A 23,253-nucleotide genomic window follows, 5' to 3' on the forward strand; every position below is an offset into this window, starting at 1 on the left:
TTACCCACCCCCTCCCCTCCCACAAACATAGGCATTGCCCACCCAAAGTTGCCTTTTAATATAACATCTATGCGGCGTGAGGATACGCGTCGGCCTCTGCCGCGCCACTTCTAGTTTAAAAATGTTTTAGTATCACTTTAAAGGTATATAATTATGTGAAAAAGGAAAAGCGTCCTTCTTTTGGGGGCTAATTTGTTGTAAGGATGTTATGTCTAAAATATTATGCCGTATGAATTCATTATCAAAATGGTGGCCTCCATAATAGCAGGGACCGGTGTCCAGGGTATATATTTTGATTTACGAGATATATAATTGTGTGTGGGGGGGGGAGGGGTTCTCAAACGGTTATGGTCTAAATGAACTGTGGCGTAGCCATGATGACAAATCAAATAAAAAATTGCAAACTGTATATAGAACGAAGAAGGAACTTATTTGCGCATATGTACCATGATTTTAGTCGTTTGCAAGTTCATTTACAGTTTATGCGATCTTTATGGTCGACCTTCAGTGAGGGATATTGAAAACCAGCTATTTCATCTTTCTGTCATTGTTATTTTGTGTAGGAAACGCGTCACTTTCCTTAAATAAAGGACTAGCGAGTGTTAATGAAAAATATCCTGATTTCTGAAATATTACAGTTCCTATGAATATATTCAACGATATTAAATGTACACATTTGGTAAAAAGCTTTATGCTTTCATCCATTTTTAAGTTACAAAGTTAAGTCAGCACCGCATGCAAACGCCGATTTGGGTCTATTACAATATTAACATTATAATGTTAGAAATTAGATGTTAAAATGTATATTATGTGTGAAAAGGCTATGTACGTGGCGAAAGGGAATTCCGCCCCGGTGGATATAATGACTATTAATGCACTGTATGACAGAATGTTGATGAGACGAGATCTTATCCGTCATCAAGTTGCATTAACGTCTATTTGGTAAAATAACCAAATATAGGTATGTGCTATTATGCTTATGGCAAACCCCGTGATTTTGACAAGGTTAACTGGCACATGAAATTCAGCAGATTATATGAGGCAATCGTTAAATTAGGATTCAATAAGACATAACGTAGATTTAAGCAGTAAAACAGTTGTACAACCAACATATTATATGTTAAGTTGTTCGTCTAAACTTATGGACTAAACACATTTAGTATTTAGTTAATAAGATAGCTTATGATTCTATGAAATTCGGTACATATCTTCTTTTAACGGGGCCTTTATGGACTAAACTAAATAAGTATTTATTCAATCAGCTGGCTTATGAATATCTGAAATTCGATACATAACTACTTTTTAAGGGGCCTTTTCACAGATTTTGGCATGTATTAAAGTTTGTCAATTTTAATGCTTTATGTTGATAAATGTAAACATTGAATCTAAAAAGCTCCAGTAAAAATATCAAGAATAACATTTATAAAAAAGGTAAACCTCAACAGAGCTCGCAACACTGACCCCTAGAGTCCAGGAGTAAAAGTCTACCACTTAGACTACACGGCCATCCGTGCTTATACAATGATTGATGTATTTTTTACTTTATTTAAGCAATCCTCGTTGTTTCACTAAATATAACGACAACAACGGAACTCTAAAAATTCAAAACCGTTACATTTTTGTATTGATGTACTGATGCAAATGTACTTATCATCTAGTATCGGGGTAATTTTGCATGATATTACAGCCATACATTAAAAAGTCATGACAACTTGTGAACAGTTCATACCTGCAGTTGTTGCGTGTGATGCCGGCGCCCGTGTGGTCGTCGGGTGGTGGGTTGTATGTGGCGTGCTTAAGCTCTGGACTGTAAGCAAACGGTCATAATCAGATTCTTACTTAATGATCGCGGACCCTTCGCTTACTTGGACATTGCGCACATTCGGATTCCTGCAAAATTTTTGGAGACCCGAACCTGGGGAAATGTCATCTGAGCTTCGAACCGATTGAAAGGCTATCAGAACCGCATATTTACAACACATATTTATATATTTAAATTAAAATCATACTTATCACATACAATAAAACCGCATTCAAATTAGAATCGGCGAATAAGAAGCGGAGAAATTCATTGTTTAATAGTCCCGTCTAAGTCTAAGTCACAGAGCAATCTTGGACATATTTCCGAGTAGACTACAAGAAAGATAAGACAACCGTTCTAAGAAGCTGAAACGGTTGCACTATAAGGAAGAATGATCGTACATGAACATGTAAATTCGAAAACCTTCTGTTAATTTTAAAACTCCAACCTAAAAACAAAAAAAAATGTAGTAACGAGTTTTTTGTCGTGGGTAAGCTGGTTTGCAGGAATAAAAAAAACTTTCGACATACACATGATAAAATACATGGTATATCACTTTACTAACACAAAATTTCTCAAACACGAATCAACGACTGATGATAGACAATGGAGATTCCACACCTCAAAGAAAAGGATAAGTCGAAATTGAGATGACATAGATCAACATTTTAATTACTAGTACCTTTTCTTCAACACATGTATGCTTGCATGTGCTTGCAATAAAGGGATAATTTGTGAGGTGTATAATCTCGAGCTGACGACATTGCTTTCATTTGTTAAGTTACATGTCTGTAATTTTAACCTATGGCATGACGTTACACAATTTAGAAATATGCACATAAACATTTGTTTCAGTACTTGTTATGTTTAATTGTCTGCCTTTAAATAACAAACGCATCCGATTCAGATTAATGGTGGCTTAAATTGATTTTCAACTGTTCATCTTGAAATTTTAAATAACTTCAACTTAAGCTATGCTTTACCTTCGCAGTTGGTACCGTTGACGCCGACTGGACATTTACATTGATATGTGCCATGATGCTCCACGCAAACACCGTGATTTTGACAAGGATGACTGGCACACGGATGTGGTACTTAAGCATAATCATGAGATTCAGCAGATTATAAGCGGCAATGGTTAAATTACGATTCAATAAAACATAACTTAGATTAAAGCAGCAAAACAGTTGTACATATTTTATCATATTACCAGATGAAAATCGATAGTATAACAACGATTGCAGAAACTTGAGCTTTATACTATCGCTATATTTAGATCAAAAATTGGAGAATCTGTTTTTGTGAACTACGGACAAACAAAATCGCAAAAAATGCGATATTTGATATTTATTATATTAAATGGGGGGAAATGATAGGATAAACAGAATATTATGTGAGTTTTGGATAAAAATCAAGTTTATCATGCTCGGCTAGCCTCGCGGTACCATGGTTCTAAGCCTCGAATTATAAACTTGATCTTTATCAAACACTCACATTATATTCCCTATATATGTTAAGTGGGTCGTCTAAACTTATGGACTAAACACAGTCAGTCAGTGTTTATTCAATAAGCGAGCTGATGAATCTCTGGAATTCGATACATATCTACTTTTAAAGGGGCCTTTTCACAGATTTTGGCATGTATTAAAGTTTGTCAATTTTAATGCTTTATGTTGATAAATGTAAACATTGGATCTAAAAAGCTCCAGTAAAAATATCAAGAATAAAATTTATTAAAAAAGGTAAACCTCAACAGAGCTCGCAACACTGACCCCTAGAGTCCAGGAGTAAAAGTCTACCACTTAGACTACACGGCCATCCGTGCTCATACAATGATTGATGTATTTTTTACTTTATATAAGCAATCCTCGTTGTTTCACTAAATATAACGACAACAACGGAACTCTAAAAATTCAAAACCGTTACATTTTTGTATTGATGTACTGATGCAAATGAACTTATCATCTAGTATCGGGGTAATTTTGCATGATATTACAGCCATACATTAAAAAGTCATGACAACTTGTGAACAGTTCATACCTGCAGTTGTTGCGTGTGATGCCGGCGCCCGTGTGGTCGTCGGGTGGTGGGTTGTATGTGGCGTGCTTAAGCTCTGGACTGTAAGCAAACGGTCATAATCAGATTCTTACTTAATGATCGCAGACCCTTCGCTTACTTGGACATTGCGCACATTCGGATTCCTGCAAAAATTTTGGAGACCCGAACCTGGGGAAATGTCATCTGAGCTTCGAACCGATTGAAAGGCTATCAGAACCGCATATTTACAACAAATAGTTATATATCTAAATTAAAATCATACTTATCACATACAATAAAACCGCATTCAAATTAGAATCGGCGAACAAGAAGCGGAGAAATTCATTGTTTAATAGTCCCGTCTAAGTCTAAGTCACAGAGCAATCTTGGACATATTTCCGAGTAGACTACAAGAAAGATAAGACAACCGTTCTAAGAAGCTGAAACGGTTGCACTATAAGGAAGAATGATCGTACATGAACATGTAAATTCGAAAACCTTCGGTTAATTTTAAAACTCCAACCTAAAAACAAAAAAAATGTAGTAACGAGTTTTTTGTCGTGGGTAAGCTGGTTTGCAGGAATTAAAAAAAAATTCGACATACACATGATAAAATACATGGTATATCACTTTACTAACACAAAACTTCTCAAACACGAATCAACGACTGATGATAGACAATGGAGATTCCACACCTCAAAGAAAAGGATAAGTCGAAATTGAGATGACATAGATCAACACTTTTAATTACTAGTACTTTTTCTTCAACACATGTATGCTTGCATGTGCTTACAATAAAGGGATAATTTGTGAGGTGTATAATCTCGAGCTGACGACATTGCTTTCATTTGTTAAGTTACATGTCTGTAATTTTAACCTATGGCATGACGTTACACAATTTAGAAATATGCACATAAACATTTGTTTCAGTACTTGTTATGTTTAATTGTCTGCCTTTAAATAACAAACGCAGTCGATTCAGATTAATGGTGGCTTAAATTGATTTTCAACTGTTCATCTTGAAATTTTAAATAACTTCAACTTAAGCTATGCTTTACCTTCGCAGTTGGTACCACTGACGCCGACTGGACATTTACATTCATATGTGCCATGATGCTCCACGCAAACACCGTGATTTTGACAAGGATGACTGGCACACGGATGTGGTACTTAAGCATAATCATGAGATTCAGCAGATTATAAGCGGCAATGGTTAAATTACGATTCAATAAAACATAACTTAGATTAAAGCAGCAAAACAGTTGTACATATGTTATCATATTACCAGATGAAAATCGATAGTATAACAACGATTGCAGAAACTTGAGCTTTATACTATCGCTATTTTTAGAGCAAAAATTGGAGAATCTGTTTTTGTGAACTACGGACAAACAAAATCGCAAAAAATGCGATATTTGATATTTATTATATGAAATGGGGGGAAATAATAGGATAAACAGAATATTATGTGAGTTTTGGATAAAAATCAAGTTTATCATGCTCGGCTAGCCTCGCGGTACCATGGTTCTAAGCCTCGAATTATAAACTTGATCTTTATCAAACACTCACATTATATTCCCTATATATGTTAAGTGGGTCGTCTAAACTTATGGACTAAACACAGTCAGTCAGTGTTTATTCAATAAGCGAGCTGATGAATCTCTGGAATTCGATACATATCTACTTTTAAAGGGGCCTTTTCACAGATTTTGGCATGTATTAAAGTTTGTCAATTTTAATGCTTTATGTTGATAAATGTAAACATTGGATCTAAAAAGCTCCAGTAAAAATATCAAGAATAAAATTTATAAAAAAAGGTAAACCTCAACAGAGCTCGCAACACTGACCCCTAGAGTCCAGGAGTAAAAGTCTACCACTTAGACTACACGGCCATCCGTGCTCATACAATGATTGATGTATTTTTTACTTTATATAAGCAATCCTCGTTGTTTCACTAAATATAACGACAACAACGGAACTCTAAAAATTCAAAACCGTTACATTTTTGTATTGATGTACTGATGCAAATGAACTTATCATCTAGTATCGGGGTAATTTTGCATGATATTACAGCCATACATTAAAAAGTCATGACAACTTGTGAACAGTTCATACCTGCAGTTGTTGCGTGTGATGCCGGCGCCCGTGTGGTCGTCGGGTGGTGGGTTGTATGTGGCGTGCTTAAGCTCTGGACTGTAAGCAAACGGTCATAATCAGATTCTTACTTAATGATCGCAGACCCTTCGCTTACTTGGACATTGCGCACATTCGGATTCCTGCAAAAATTTTGGAGACCCGAACCTGGGGAAATGTCATCTGAGCTTCGAACCGATTGAAAGGCTATCAGAACCGCATATTTACAACAAATAGTTATATATTTAAATTAAAATCATACTTATCACATACAATAAAACCGCATTCAAATTAGAATCGGCGAACAAGAAGCGGAGAAATTCATTGTTTAATAGTCCCGTCTAAGTCTAAGTCACAGAGCAATCTTGGACATATTTCCGAGTAGACTACAAGAAAGATAAGACAACCGTTCTAAGAAGCTGAAACGGTTGCACTATAAGGAAGAATGATCGTACATGAACATGTAAATTCGAAAACCTTCGGTTAATTTTAAAACTCCAACCTAAAAACAAAAAAAATGTAGTAACGAGTTTTTTGTCGTGGGTAAGCTGGTTTGCAGGAATTAAAAAAAATTCGACATACACATGATAAAATACATGGTATATCACTTTACTAACACAAAACTTCTCAAACACGAATCAACGACTGATGATAGACAATGGAGATTCCACACCTCAAAGAAAAGGATAAGTCGAAATTGAGATGACATAGATCAACACTTTTAATTACTAGTACTTTTTCTTCAACACATGTATGCTTGCATGTGCTTACAATAAAGGGATAATTTGTGAGGTGTATAATCTCGAGCTGACGACATTGCTTTCATTTGTTAAGTTACATGTCTGTAATTTTAACCTATGGCATGACGTTACACAATTTAGAAATATGCACATAAACATTTGTTTCAGTACTTGTTATGTTTAATTGTCTGCCTTTAAATAACAAACGCAGTCGATTCAGATTAATGGTGGCTTAAATTGATTTTCAACTGTTCATCTTGAAATTTTAAATAACTTCAACTTAAGCTATGCTTTACCTTCGCAGTTGGTACCACTGACGCCGACTGGACATTTACATTCATATGTGCCATGATGCTCCACGCAAACACCGTGATTTTGACAAGGATGACTGGCACACGGATGTGGTACTTAAGCATAATCATGAGATTCAGCAGATTATAAGCGGCAATGGTTAAATTACGATTCAATAAAACATAACTTAGATTAAAGCAGCAAAACAGTTGTACATATGTTATCATATTACCAGATGAAAATCGATAGTATAACAACGATTGCAGAAACTTGAGCTTTATACTATCGCTATTTTTAGAGCAAAAATTGGAGAATCTGTTTTTGTGAACTACGGACAAACAAAATCGCAAAAAATGCGATATTTGATATTTATTATATGAAATGGGGGGAAATAATAGGATAAACAGAATATTATGTGAGTTTTGGATAAAAATCAAGTTTATCATGCTCGGCTAGCCTCGCGGTACCATGGTTCTAAGCCTCGAATTATAAACTTGATCTTTATCAAACACTCACATTATATTCCCTATATATGTTAAGTGGGTCGTCTAAACTTATGGACTAAACACAGTCAGTCAGTGTTTATTCAATAAGCGAGCTGATGAATCTCTGGAATTCGATACATATCTACTTTTAAAGGGGCCTTTTCACAGATTTTGGCATGTATTAAAGTTTGTCAATTTTAATGCTTTATGTTGATAAATGTAAACATTGGATCTAAAAAGCTCCAGTAAAAATATCAAGAATAAAATTTATAAAAAAAGGTTAACCTCAACAGAGCTCGCAACACTGACCCCTAGAGTCCAGGAGTAAAAGTCTACCACTTAGACTACACGGCCATCCGTGCTCATACAATGATTGATGTATTTTTTACTTTATATAAGCAATCCTCGTTGTTTCACTAAATATAACGACAACAACGGAACTCTAAAAATTCAAAACCGTTACATTTTTGTATTGATGTACTGATGCAAATGAACTTATCATCTAGTATCGGGGTAATTTTGCATGATATTACAGCCATACATTAAAAAGTCATGACAACTTGTGAACAGTTCATACCTGCAGTTGTTGCGTGTGATGCCGGCGCCCGTGTGGTCGTCGGGTGGTGGGTTGTATGTGGCGTGCTTAAGCTCTGGACTGTAAGCAAACGGTCATAATCAGATTCTTACTTAATGATCGCAGACCCTTCGCTTACTTGGACATTGCGCACATTCGGATTCCTGCAAAAATTTTGGAGACCCGAACCTGGGGAAATGTCATCTGAGCTTCGAACCGATTGAAAGGCTATCAGAACCGCATATTTACAACAAATAGTTATATATTTAAATTAAAATCATACTTATCACATACAATAAAACCGCATTCAAATTAGAATCGGCGAACAAGAAGCGGAGAAATTCATTGTTTAATAGTCCCGTCTAAGTCTAAGTCAAAGAGCAATCTTGGACATATTTCCGAGTAGACTACAAGAAAGATAAGACAACCGTTCTAAGAAGCTGAAACGGTTGCACTATAAGGAAGAATGATCGTACATGAACATGTAAATTCGAAAACCTTCGGTTAATTTTAAAACTCCAACCTAAAAACAAAAAAATGTAGTAACGAGTTTTTTGTCGTGGGTAAGCTGGTTTGCAGGAATTAAAAAAAATTTCGACATACACATGATAAAATACATGGTATATCACTTTACTAACACAAAACTTCTCAAACACGAATCAACGACTGATGATAGACAATGGAGATTCCACACCTCAAAGAAAAGGATAAGTCGAAATTGAGATGACATAGATCAACACTTTTAATAACTAGTACTTTTTCTTCAACACATGTATGCTTGCATGTGCTTACAATAAAGGGATAATTTGTGAGGTGTATAATCTCGAGCTGACGACATTGCTTTCATTTGTTAAGTTACATGTCTGTAATTTTAACCTATGGCATGACGTTACACAATTTAGAAATATGCACATAAACATTTGTTTCAGTACTTGTTATGTTTAATTGTCTGCCTTTAAATAACAAACGCAGTCGATTCAGATTAATGGTGGCTTAAATTGATTTTCAACTGCTCATCTTGAAATTTTAAATAACTTCAACTTAAGCTATGCTTTACCTTCGCAGTTGGTACCACTGACGCCGACTGGACATTTACATTGATATGTGCCATGATGCTCCACGCAAACACCGTGATTTTGACAAGGATGACTGGCACACGGATGTGGTACTTAAGCATAATCATGAGATTCAGCAGATTATAAGCGGCAATGGTTAAATTACGATTCAATAAAACATAACTTAGATTAAAGCAGCAAAACAGTTGTACATATTTTATCATATTACCAGATGAAAATCGATAGTATAACAACGATTGCAGAAACTTGAGCTTTATACTATCGCTATTTTTAGAGCAAAAATTGGAGAATCTGTTTTTGTGAACTACGGACAAACAAAATCGCAAAAAATGCGATATTTGATATTTATTATATGAAATGGGGGGAAATAATAGGATAAACAGAATATTATGTGAGTTTTGGATTACAATCAAGTTTATCATGCTCGGCAAGCCTCGCGGTACCATGGTTCTAAGCCTCGAATGATAAACTTGATCTTTATCAAACACTCACATAATATTCCCTATATATGTTAAGTGGGTCGTCTAAACTTATGGACTAAACACAGTCAGTCAGTGTTTATTCAATAAGCGAGCTGATGAATCTCTGGAATTCGATACATATCTACTTTTAAATAACTGGAGGCCCCGAACATTTGCTATATATACCACGTTTCACATGGCTAAACATTAAGTTGTTGTTATCTTAATTGTACACTTAAAAACAATGTTTTGCCTGATAAAGAATTAATAATTCGTGAGATCGACGTTTTGCTTGTGAACCCCTTACGGTCGTTAAAAAAAAGTCAAGCACAATTAAACGAGCGTGGGCTCGACGCTGACAGCATGTTCATACGCATAGTATAACTATGTGTCTTACTGCAAACGCATGTACGGTTGTTACACCTAAGCTCCTCTCCGTGTGTACATGTGGTGATGTGGCAGTCGCCAGATCGGACACACTCTTCTGCAAAGGAAACCCCTACAGAAAGGCAAAATAAAAAGGATAACGCATACACAAAATGAACTGTAAAATAATATTATATGGAAACAAATTAATATATCGAGTGATGATGGAGTCGAATAGTCGGTTGCTGAACTCTCGCCACATTTGTTTCTGCGGTAATGATTGCTTTTAAATTGCAATGCTTAATTGTCAACACATATTCACATTTTGTTTTCTTTAAGATATTAACCTACATTATTTTTTTCCATTATTTGGTTGCTTCATTTAAATATTTGAATTCGTCATAAAGGTGTGCTTATATGTTAAGTGCTACAGGAATACAGGTGAGCAGTATACATAATTGAGTGTACAAGACCGATGCGGATGACACGTTTATATGGGTTATGCATATGGCGGAAGGTAAAATAATAATCAAGTACAAAATAACATCGTGCATATGGTCACTCCATCATGCTTTAACAAACATTCTTTATTTGTACACTGTGTGCACGGTCTACCTATGTGTATTGACTTGGGAAATCGATCCAATAAATATTATTTAATAGACCTTATATTATGTAAATCAATTTTCAAATGTTTACGTCTAACTTATGCTTGCGCATTTATCTTCTATAGAACTGTTCGTGTTGTCTACATCGCCAAACCATAAGGTCCACATATATTGTCAAACAATGATCTTAGAAAAACATGGAAATTTTAAATAAATTCATAGACAAATTATGTTGTTGCAGTACAGTATGCCAACATTTTTCGTCATGCGCTGCATTGGGTCATTATCGGATTTTACTTTTTGACCATATATTGTTATATTTTTTATATATTTTGCCGCAACCTATAGAAATACTTCGTGACTGTAGTGTTCTGATGGGTTTCATCGCAGAAGTTGATTCTGTAATGATGAATATCGTGATCCCGAGTGGACCACATTTACGTTCAATCAAGGAATGTGATACAAACAAATAGAACACCATACCTTCTTTAGATGAAAACCCCATTACAGATCACAAACGCATCAAATGATGTATAAATCTCGAACACAATCATAACAGTACATATGTAACATCGAAAATATGTACATGCTGTCATGACATTAATATGATATGCACATTTATTTTTACCAGCCGTTAAATACGGAAACGGATATCAGTCTTTGAGGTACGGAGTTTTTGATACCCAAATACGAAGGATAACATAACTGTGGTTTTCGATGATGGTTTTCATCGCATGAGTTGACTGTGTGACGTATTTGACAATCCCGCGGGGCGAGTATATTACAACTTTACGAAATCAATGAGCAACACCAATACTTTCCTAAGACGAAAAACAAAATAGAAACGTCACCAGCGCAATAAATATCATATAAATACCGAACATAAACATAAACATATATTGATGTGTACATGCTATCATGGCGTTAGTATGATGTGCACATGAAAGTCGACAAAAAAGCCCGTTTTTAAGCCCTTTAATGTGGAAACGGATTTCACAATTTCAGATAGCGTTCTTGATGTGGTCATTTGTATTTGATACCAAAACTACAAGAAATGCGCCAGTCTAACGGTCTTAAAATGCACACTGTTCTTATGCATAGATCCTTAGATAGTGACATAAAACCGTCAGCTAAGCATGCTTACCTCTGACACCTTTGAAAGTAAGCCAAGCCAGTAACCTCACGGTGCCTTACTTTTTTATTAGTTTGTACCTTTCCACTCAGTAAGTATATTACGTCTAATTTTCGCAATAATTATACGGTGACTATAAGTCCCGTTCATAGACGCGTTAGCAATTATTCCACCATTGACAGAAAACGAGGTGGAATCATTATTTTTGATATATGAAATACAAACGTGACTGTATCTAAAAGGCTGATTTGAGAAATACAAGTGGTTGAGTTACATCGTAACACTATCAAACATATGCGTATACCGTCATGACAGAAAGGTTTAATGTTGTCAATTTGATTTTAAGCTCCAACAATTGTGTGCATCATATATTTATAATTTAATTTAATATAATTTACAATTTATTAATGTTTTAATATAACTTTAAAGGTATATATGGAACACGAAATATCTTAACAAAGATATACGGCGTTGATGTTGTAATGTTTGCGACCAGTGAAAGTAGACGGAATGAAGAGACCATGTATTTTAATGACGGTAGTGAGCGATTATAAGATAATATATTTTACTGTATTTATAAATAAGAAATGACGAACATGAAGAGGTGAAATTGTATGTTTTATTGTCAATAAGTATTGTAATGACTAGGTTTTCATGATTGAATGAGTAATACATTAGTTTCAATAGGAAAAGAAAACATATTCGCCACTGATAAACTATGAACATAATGTTAGAATGAACTGAAAGATAATGTGTTATAATGTGCTAAGATGGACGTACAGTGTAGACATACTCACTATTACAAGCATCATAGTGATAAGAATTGTTTGCAGAAAGATAGAACATTATATAAAAAAATGAACAAAACAAAGTACAAAGAAACATATTTACACTAATAAAGGCAAATATGAGTTAGAGTAAATCAAAGACAGATTAGGATAGAAACAAGTGAAAATTCGTGGAATTGGAACAATGATTTTGCCAAATGTAAACATATGAATGAAAATAAATAAATATTCCTGCACATATTCACATAATTTGGTTGACTGGACAGGGATTCGAAAGTGCAATCCAGAGATTTCTAGTTTAGAACTTGAAAAAAAGCTAGTACTCCTAGTTAACATTAAGGAAGTATATATGTTCTATATAATAGTTTGATAGAAGAACACAAGGATATTAAAGTCGGTTTCTGAACTCTCGCCACATTTGTGTCCGCGGTAATAATTGCTTTTAAATTGCAATGCTTAATTGTCAACAAATATACACATTTTGTTTTCTTTAAGATATTAACCAACATTATTTTTTCCACGGTTGCTTCATTAAAATATTCGAATTCGCCATAAAGGTTTTTGCATTATTAGCCAATGTACCATTCGGATTTATTCATTTGGGGCCTACTGGCGGGAATTTTCATATGAATTTTAATGGTCACGATTTAAGGTCACATCAGGTCAAAAGTGACGTAAAACAGCTATGCCGAAAAACGAACAGCAGCCTTCTTGTGGGGCTAATTTGTTGTAGTGGTGTTTAGTCTAAAATAGTATACCGTGTGAATTCATTAGCAAAATGGCGGCTTCCATAATAGCAGGCACAGGCGTATTCTTTCCAAGGTATATATTTTTATTTACGACACATATAATTGGTTTTGTTGTTGTTGTTGTTTGTTTTTTCAAACGGTTATGGCCTAATTGTACTGTGGCGTTGCCATGATGAAAAATCAAATAAAAAATTGCAAACTTTATATAGAATGAAAAAGAAAATTATATTTGCGCATATGTACCATGATTTTTGTCGTTTGCAAGTTCATTTACAGTTGATATAATCTTTAAAGTCGACCTTCAGTGAGGGATATTGAAAAGCAGCTATTTCATCTTTCTGCTATTGTTATTTTGTGAAGAATACGCGTCACTTGCCTTAAATAAAGGAATAGCGAGTGTTAATGAACAATATCATGATTTCTGAAATTTTACAGTTCCTATGAATGTATTCAACGATATTAAATGTACACATTTGGTAAAAAGCTTTATGCTTTCATTCATTTTTTAAAGTTACAAAGTTAAGTCAGCACCGCAAACGCCGATTTGGGTCAATAACAATATTACCATTATACTGCTAGAAATTAGATGTTAAAATGTATGTAATGTGTGCAAAGGCTATTTACATGGCGAAAGTGAATTCTGCCCCGGTGGGCATAATGACTTTTAATGCACTGTATTATGGCAAGCGGTTCGACGCATAATCCCAAGAAACTAGGTTTCTCATGAGAACCTAGGTTCTCAGAATGAGAACCTAGGTTCTAATGAGAACCTAGGTTTTCAAATGAGAACCTAGGTTCTTGTGAAAACCTAGGATACCAAACGAGAACTTAAGTTTTCAGAATGAGAACCTAGGTTCTCTTCAGAAGCTAAGTTCTATGTGTCTATGAGAACCTAGGCTCTCATGAAAAGCCTAGTTTCTCATGAGAACCTAGGTTCTCAAGCGTAAACCAAGGTTTTCAAATGAGAACCTAGGTTCTCATGAGAAACCTGGTTTCTTGGGATTTCATAAACCTTGGTTCTCATGAAAACCTAGGTTCTCATGAGAACCTAGGTTCTCGTGAGAAACCTGGTTTCTTGGGATTTCATAAACCTAGGTTCTCATGAGAACCTAGGTTCTCATGAGAAACCTAGTTTCTTGGGATTATGCGTCGAACCGCTTGCCATAATTAACCTCCAGTTGTCTCCCATTGCTTGGTACACGCTGGCGGCATATGTGTAAAATGAATAGAAATAGGCGTGAAACCGTGAATGTTTCTCCCCAAGAGCATTTTCTGAACAATGTTCAGACAATGTTCAGTAATATTCTACGAAACTTATCTGTTGAATATTTGGGACAACAGGCATTAGCCGTCGGTGACCGCCTCTTGTTCATGTTTCCGTGCATGGGTGTTCTTGAGGAATGAAATTAGTAAAGTAATCGGTCGACATTGGTCTGAACACGTTAATAAAAAAATGAACTGTTTATGAAATACATCTTTAATTGTAAATATTATTTTGAGACTAAAAATTCAGATCAATCGTTACATAATGCATTGTTACAGCATTAAATGAGTTTCAAATATACAGTTCCCTTGTTCGGGCCTCAAACGACTGTATGGTACAGTTTTCTATTTTAAGAATGTCTGTGACCTACATGTAGGAAGCAATCATTATGGTATAAAATACAAGTTTTATCTCTATTGATTATGTGTAAAAATGTATTATTCAATCGTAAGATATCGGCAACACTGCAAGAAAAACTTATGCGCTAAAGACTTTGCAAACATATTTCAATAACTTGAGATATCTGCAAAAATAAAGTTCTTAACGGCGTGTTTTCATTCTGTCCAGCCCGTGTGTAATTATTTGTGAACCCCATTGATCCTGCGCCCTGAATAATATGTGTCCCATATTCCAAACAAGCAAGTTTACGCCGTCCGACGCATAATTCTGAAAACCTAGGTTCTCTGAAAACCTAGGTTCTCAGAGAACCTAGGTTTTCAGAGAACCTAGGTTTTCAGAGAACCTAGGTTTTCAGAGAACCTAGGTTCTCAGAGAACAGAGAACCTAGGTTTTCAAGGAACCTAGGTTCTCATGAGAACCTAGGTTCTATGAGAACCTTGGTTCTCATAATGAGAACCTAGGTTCTCATGAGAACCTAGGTTCTCTGAAAACCTAGGTTCTCAGAGAACCTAGGTTCTCAGAGAACCTAGGTTCTCAGAGAACCTATGGTTCCCAAATGAAAACCACGAATATGGCAAGCAGTTCGACGCATAATCCCAAGAAACTAGGTTTTTCATGAGAACCTAGGTTCTCAGAATGAGAACCTAGGTTCTCATGAAAACCTAGGTTTTCAAATGAGAACCTAAGTTCTCATGAAAACCTAGGTTCTCATTTGAAAACTTGGGTTCTTGACGCCATGTGCAATCTTCAAGCGAGAACCTAGGTTCTTATTCTGAGAACCTAGGTTCTCATTCTGAGAACCTAGGTTCTCATGCGAAACCTAGTTTCTTGGGATTATGCGTCGAACCGCTTGCCATACTGTATGTCAGAATGTTGATGAGACGAGATCTCATCCGTCTTCAAGTTACATTAACGTCTATTTGGTTAAATAACCAAATACAGAACTATAATATAGCGACAACAATACAGGAGCTTTAATTGTGTAATTAAGTGTTCTTATATATTCTCTTTTATTGGTATTCTGACTTTAAAATTGCGTTTCGCTATGTTTTATGTCGAGACAGATGTGGAACCATATGACCTTGACTATGAGACTGATAAGGTTGGTTGTTAGATCAGGTTTTTATGTATGTCTCACTAGTAAATTTATCAGATAGTCACCTTTTCGGTGCGAACGCTTCATTAGCGCGGACTTATCTTTTTTAACAAATGAATATTATCTAAAAGCTCAGTCGAGAGCTTTGTTTATTGCATATGTTGCTATAAATCGAAACATATTTACGTTGAAAATATGACTTAACATGTTTGAATTCGACCTCGATAAATCGGGTGTGCTTATTACGTACAAGCAGCACACTCGACTCGCGGTTAAAATTTCAATAATGCTGCATCAGGCATTTGCGCACGTGACCTCATTTCACGTAAACGGTGCGTGTTGGTATGGAACCAAACGTTATTTTCTTATTACTTTAATTTAATGTACATGCCTTAGCGTTTTCAACAGAAAGAAAAACTGTTGCTTAACAGTTCCACTTAAGCTGTCGATTATTTTATAACTTGCAATATTCATTTAGTTTCAAATAATGATCTAAACAGATTCATTTTGGTATTTTCTTGAAAAAAAGAATGACGAAATAATCTTTATAAACAGAATATGCAATAAACTTATTAAAACACGACACGGGTGTTCCTGATGTCCGTTATGGCAAACCTGACAAGTAAAGCCCTCAAATCATTACTGAGCTGTTGTGCAATTATAAACAGCTGTAACGCCGGGGCCGATTTTTTACGTTAAAGCTTTTGGTTTATGGGAACGTTGACTAGTGAAAGAAAAATTGTGAATGTAAAATTAAGGTTTGTATAAAATTTCTTTAAAAACTTCGTTTCACATAGAAATAAAGTATAACAAAAATACCGGTTACACATGATGATATAATAAAATAAAGATATTGCAAAATACACATACGCAATAAGAATATCTTAAATCCCATACCTATTAGACCATTCAGTACTAAAATTAGTCCAAACGGGCCCATCTCTGTCATTGTGCACACTGCCAATGTCAGCACGAATGTTAACTATCTATTTATGTTCAGAGATAAATTCAAAAGTGGAACAATATATGCTTGAGGTTAAGAGGTAAACTGTACGGTGATGTGAATGATTATACCAATTGGTTATACGGAGATTTTTTAACCTTTAAGACACGAATGGCTTGATCTTTAATGCATGTCTTTAATAATTGCAACAAAGAGAACCTGACTTTTGAATAAAACACTGAATTGCAAAAAGATATGTTAAGATAAAAAGCAATATCAGAACATGACACGTATATTTATTTTAATACTATGAAAGGCATACATTTTAAGGCATGCATGTACGATTTATCGAGCTTAAAGGGTAAAAACATATATCCAACGAACAATTAAATGAAAAATATGTGAAATGATATTTTGAAAAAAAAGTTTGAATGTTGAAAATCATTATACGTCCAAATAACTGACTAGACTGAAGCATATGGAACATATTCAATCAATGCTAGTTCACATGCACTCACAGTAAGATAGTCGTTAGTAATGAGCCAGAATGCAAGTGTGAGAAACGTGCGATTGGTGTCTCATATATGTAAAATTTAGAAATAGGACAGCATTGGCAGCAAACAACAATACACGATATTACAAACGAACTTTATGCTGCGTTCAGCCAACGGTTTCCCATCCAGAAATTTGGAACAACAGTGTTTTTATTAACGACGTGACACATTTAATATGCACATAAATGAATAAAATCGACCAGCGATATTTTAAAATTGCGATAAATAACATTATAGCTGAATTTTTTGGATATTTCGCTAAAATAAAACTCGAGACTACTGAAACATTTTTTAAAGTTGTGTACAATATGGCAAATGAAAAAAGACCCATTATAACATTTCCCGATGTTACTAGAATGTACAGTTTTTATTGTTTTAAATATAATAAAATTTTCACTTGGCATCGCTTCCGCCAGTATCAGCAGTATCATGCGCATCGGGCGTGTCCGCTTCTTCCGTGGGCACGTCTTTGCTTTTGGATGTCGTAACACTTATCAGAGGTTCGGATGTTGTAGATTCGGAAAGTGAAATTGTCTTAACTTTTGTTGTTTTTTTTTGTTTGGAAAGGACCTGGTTTTGTGATGCTTTATTCGGTCGACTGTCCGTTTTTGCTAGTTTAGATTCATGTTGCGGAAAGGCGTCTGTGGCTGTTGAGTTTGTTCATAATTGCAGTGTCAGTTGTTTTCTGCGAAACGGAACCGACTTTTACCAAAATGTCAGATTTCGTATTAAGTAATGCATTGTTGCTTGCACTTTCTCTTTTGGTAGACACTGATAAACCAAGGTTATTTGCGTTCATGAGTGCATCGACTAACGTCCTCGCTATGTCTTTCACTAACGATGGTTCTACCTCATTTGTGGTGTGTGGGGCAGCGTTTTCTTCATTGGTGGTTGGCAGTGGTTTCGCGGTCGTCAGATTTGCAGTTGTATTCACGGTAAAATAGGTCGTGGGATCGTGGACAGGCATCTCAGCATTTGAAACTTCAATAAAAATTAAAAAAATACATTTTTTTTGCTTTGTTCATTTGTTCATAGTGGTGAAAGCCTTGCTGAGTAAAAGGTAGTGTGCTTATAAACCGTAAACCAAATGTAATTATGCCGAACGGCCGATATGGTACAAGTACTTCTACAAATACGTGCTAATTACTTTGCATAGTGCAGAAAGTGCGCTAAAAACAAATGACTTTCTTTCGATTACGCTGGTTTTTAAGATTTAATCTCAGAAAAATAAAGTAACGTTTAGAAATAATATTTGGTAAAATAGCAGTTTCAGGACATAAGGTTTATAAAGCAATTTTGCGAGATTACGAGTGTTCCTCAAAATTTGAAGCAAATATTATACATTAGAAATGAATGTACCTTACTAATTGCAACATGTGCATTTATACAGCATATTCGGAAAATGTGTTCTTTATGTTGTGGTTTTCAATAACGGTGTTGAACTTAACAGTGAACTAAACGGACGAAGCAATCTATGCAAGCTGACATCTATGCTAAACTTTTGACACGCCACACTTGATTGGTATCACATTCCGTGATTCTAGATAAAAGTCATTTTGATCTGTACCGTAAAAGTGTCATCGCGTACAAAGTTCGTTTGACATAATTTGACCACAATAGATTATTTATTAGGCATAACACTGTGGTTTACTCTATTACATAAGTATATTAGAAAACAATTCGGTAGTGTACGTAAATTAATATTCGCCAATACGACGTGTTGTTATGCAAAATTAGTTTGCCACTTAAATTCGTTGATTTCCAATGTTATTAAATATTAGGTTCAGGAATTGCGTTTCGTTTCGTAGTACTCTGTCAAAAAAATACGGTTAACAAGGGTACCGCCAAGCGGAAAGTGTAACCCATAATAGACATGGACGATTTAGCAAAAGCCGTTGGTTGGGACTCGGGCTGTGCGGAGATCTTCGATACTTCACTGTTAGCAATGCAGGTACTAACATCCGGTATCGTTTCAAAAGCTATGGTGTTGACAGCGGCATTGCCAGTCGTTAAAGACTGCGTATGAAGCGCAGATACATCTGACCTCATCAGATCGCGTGTGCCAGTTGCAGTATGGGTACTCTGAGCATAATTTGAGTTACTCTCAGCGATTGGAATGTAATGCTCGGATAGAGAGGGTTTTATCTCAATGCCGTTATTCTTTGCAAAATCTGTATTGATATCTGATGATGTGAATTGGCATTGCAATTCTTTCTAAAACTGTTGATTTTTGTTTTATCACCAAACTTGTGTAACCGAATATCGGCCTCTGGGGTAGAATGTCTTAGCTTGATGTTTCTCAATCTAAACCCGTTTATAAAGTAGCGTGTGTTGTTGACTTTTTCATCGCCGTTCAAACTGACGTTCAAATTCAACATATTATCCTGAGTGACGGTCACAAGTCTCTTCAGTTGGTGTAAGCCAAGGGTGCTCGTTTGCCCCAAATTATTCCATTGCATTTTCGGACGGCCTTTGTTTACTAGAGAAAGTCTGTAGCAAAATGTCCGGTCGTAAAGGAACAGTTTAATATGTCGATAGTGCAATATTTTGTTGTTGTTGTTGCTGCTGCTGCTACGGCAACGGTTGTTTTCTGGTAAACAGTGACGTCATCTCTCGCCGCTGACTGGTGAGTGGCTCTGCACGAGGTCTGGTCGTAATGGAGTATTTCGGAATGACGAGGCGCGATCTTGTGATATTTGTACCTGGTTTGTGATTGGAACCGATGAGGTCATCACTTTGTGTTGTCTGCCAGCTCCCTGCACAATCTCGATTTGCGTTCTTTTGGTCTAGAAATTCCTTGTACTAATTATCGTTGCAGTACAAAGTATTTAAAAGCAATACATGAATATATATATAAATTTTTAATGTAAAAAGTATCATTTGACATTTTTACTCAGGCGACGCAAGTGAAAATAAATTCCTAAATGTTACATTAATTATAATGAGATTTAATATCATGTTAGTAAAAATAGATTCCTTAATAAAACACGCATAGTTAGATTTTACATCAAGATAATAAATAAAATTACGATTCCTAGTAGAAGCATTTGCATTCGAGCTTTTACGTACGACAAAGCATTTTAAAAGACATTTCCAAATGCTAACACTGAACGCTGAGATTTTGAATTCAGAAATCAATTAAACATTCATCCCCAAATGCAAGAATTCAAATCTTTTTCAAGCAAATATTTGTTTTCTAAGGTTGAAACTTTCATTGGGCAGACGACATTGAAAAAGTTACTAATGATGGCTGCAACCTCTTGTGGTGTCAAATTTTTATTATTCCAAATATAATATGTGTATGCAATTGATGTTTTACATTTAAGTTTATCTATTAACTCCTGCGTCGATTTTGACATACTGATTCAAGTTACAATTACGATTAATGTGAGTAATAGCTTTTATTGCAGATATTTAAACAATTAAGAATATAAACATGCATAGCTAAAATACGAAAACTGTTGTATAAGCTGTCCGGTTAACTTGGCTGGTACACACGCTTTTTACCTAGGCGACACGCGTTCAGTACCCTCTCTCGGCTAATGTGTGTTTGGTGGTTTGGTTCGGTCTCTCTGATAAATCCGGTTTAGCACAGAGCGCAAGATCACAACACACATTCTATTCTCTCAGTGAAAGGTACATGGCTGGCAAGTGTATGTATAACTAAAATTTGACGTTTATGAAAGTGTCGGGAGTATGTCCTCACGTAATGCATCCGCGGGCTTTGAATTTTATAAATGTTTAATTGTTCCTCTTTCTTGCAGATCTTTATTTATATCTTAATAATCTGTATTGGTTTTAAATATACTATTTATACATGGGTGTATATTTATGCTGTTAAATTAAAGTGCATGTATATGATTTTCCTGTGTATATTAAAAGATATGACCCGATTATAGGAATCGAGAAGTGGTTGTCTATAACTGCCAGCGTTGAATGGAACTATTTCTTGTGCATCAATCATATTATTTGCTGTTATAAATATACGTTTATGGGTCAAAGAGAAGGACACGGGTACTTTTTCACAACTACTGCCTTGGTGTAATCAACTTTTGCTCGCGTATTTAATGATCTGAGTGTATGATTTTCAATACACTTTTGTTGCCATACAGTTTAACCCCACGTACAATATAGAAAGTGGTTGATTCAAACCTGGTTAGGAAAGTTTGTTTAATGTGTAAACAAAGTCTAACTTACTTTCACAATCGTCTCCAGTTATTCCAGCAGGGCAGTTACATTTATAGAAAGGAGAAGTAGAGGCGTGTACACATGTGCCGCCATTCGAGCATGGCTTATGGCTGCAAGGATCTGCTGCAACGCAATAATTAAATGTGCAAATTACTCTCCATTCACAATGGTTTGTGACAAGATACTACACTTAACGCGATAATGATAAAATGGTCGCAATGAAAATTCGAAACATGATCTAAACTATAGATGCTTATTAAAATCGGGAGTAATAGTGAGCTGCACAACAATACACACTACACTTGCCGTTACAAGAATGGAAAGGAAGAGTTTTGATTTAGACGTCACCAGGTCATAGGCTAAGATCACTTGTACGTATATCATGATTTCTTCCGATAGATATCTAGAACCCGCGTTGACATCTGATCATCTAAAATGGTATGCTTGTTTCTTTTCAGAAATGAAAGACGATTATTTTAAGTCACAAGGTGAAAATGCCAAAGTCGCAAGGGCTATCAACATAAAATTATTGTTAGCATAACAACAAGAGAACGCTTTTACCCTAGATCATCGGAATTTGTTTCTGATCACTCAGGAGAAACGAATATGGCATTGTTCTTAACTCTTAACTGTTCAAAGCTCAGGGTCACGGTTGAATGCAACAGTAAACACATTCTTTTCAAACTTTCACATGACCTGGCTGCATGTCGGGTATATACATTTTTTTTATTCAAACAAAAGCGTTTACTCCACGTTCGGCCTTGTATTGTACATACACGTATGGTAAATCATAGTATTATGTTTTAGTTCCCCATGAAGTATTTTCATTTCACATAACAGATTAAACACTTGGCATATCACGTAACGAAGCCACAACTTCACAAACACACAATCCTCAGCATTCAAACACTTTAATTCTTAAGCTTAATTGTATACTCCTTATTAATGCGTATCTACCCTGTTAGACGTAGAAACTACAACTGACGGTAGTAATGTCCCATCTCACAGCAAAGACTGAGTCGCACTGTCATCACGCAGAATCCCCTTCTTTCATAAATTGACTATGACACGTATATGCTTGCATGCACCTATAGCTCAGGATCGACGGAATGGACGGCTTTGTTTCGTTATGTTTTCTGTGAACCTTGTTAGTTAGATTATTCAGGTCTAATGTTATGGTTTCCGAGTATTTATCATCGCAATTGACGCCACAGAAGCCTAGAACTTTGGTATTCATTACAATCATCCATGTGACACCCCTATGATTTTGACATGATTTCGAACACATTGGATTGGGTACTTCTGCATTGTCTTGAAAATCAACATCTAACATAAGGAAAGGGTTTACTTACGATTCATAGAAACAAACGCTCTCGTTTACAGTCAACATTGTATACATATGATATTTTATAAGTTATTCGTGTTAACCATTTGGATAAAAAATATCCTTTTTATTGAAATGATCGGGCATTTGATTCTATGGATCTTAAAGTCGTGTACGATTGTATATACATGTGTCCATGTTACACTACATGAAGGAGGAGATTTCTCCATAGAAAATTTTAGAC

General features: G+C 35.4%; 1 protein-coding gene across 8 annotated transcripts in view; it reads right to left on the reverse strand.

Moving 5' to 3' along the window:
• Positions 1 to 17,043, reverse strand: part of LOC127868109 (sushi, nidogen and EGF-like domain-containing protein 1) — a 44,336-nt gene extending 27,293 nt beyond the window's left edge. The window contains exons 1-10 of one of the 8 annotated variants that reach the window (XM_052409713.1): positions 16,898 to 17,043; positions 9,996 to 10,097; positions 9,119 to 9,229; positions 8,065 to 8,142; positions 7,008 to 7,118; positions 5,954 to 6,031; positions 4,897 to 5,007; positions 3,842 to 3,919; positions 2,785 to 2,895; positions 1,730 to 1,807 (exon numbers count right to left, since the gene is read on the reverse strand). In XM_052409713.1, the coding sequence (XP_052265673.1) occupies positions 1,730 to 1,807; positions 2,785 to 2,895; positions 3,842 to 3,919; positions 4,897 to 5,007; positions 5,954 to 6,031; positions 7,008 to 7,118; positions 8,065 to 8,142; positions 9,119 to 9,229; positions 9,996 to 10,097; positions 16,898 to 16,949 (910 nt within the window). In that variant the 5' untranslated portion in view covers positions 16,950 to 17,043. The remainder of the gene's footprint in view (positions 1 to 1,729; positions 1,808 to 2,784; positions 2,896 to 3,841; positions 3,920 to 4,896; positions 5,008 to 5,953; positions 6,032 to 7,007; positions 7,119 to 8,064; positions 8,143 to 9,118; positions 9,230 to 9,995; positions 10,098 to 16,897) is intronic. The other 7 variants (XM_052409720.1, XM_052409714.1, XM_052409717.1 and 4 more) reach the window with 7 other exon arrangements.
• Positions 17,044 to 23,253: the final 6,210 nt, after the last annotated feature.

Source organism: Dreissena polymorpha, chromosome 2 (assembly GCF_020536995.1).
Source record: "Dreissena polymorpha isolate Duluth1 chromosome 2, UMN_Dpol_1.0, whole genome shotgun sequence".
Classification (NCBI taxonomy): Eukaryota; Metazoa; Mollusca; class Bivalvia; order Myida; family Dreissenidae; genus Dreissena; species Dreissena polymorpha.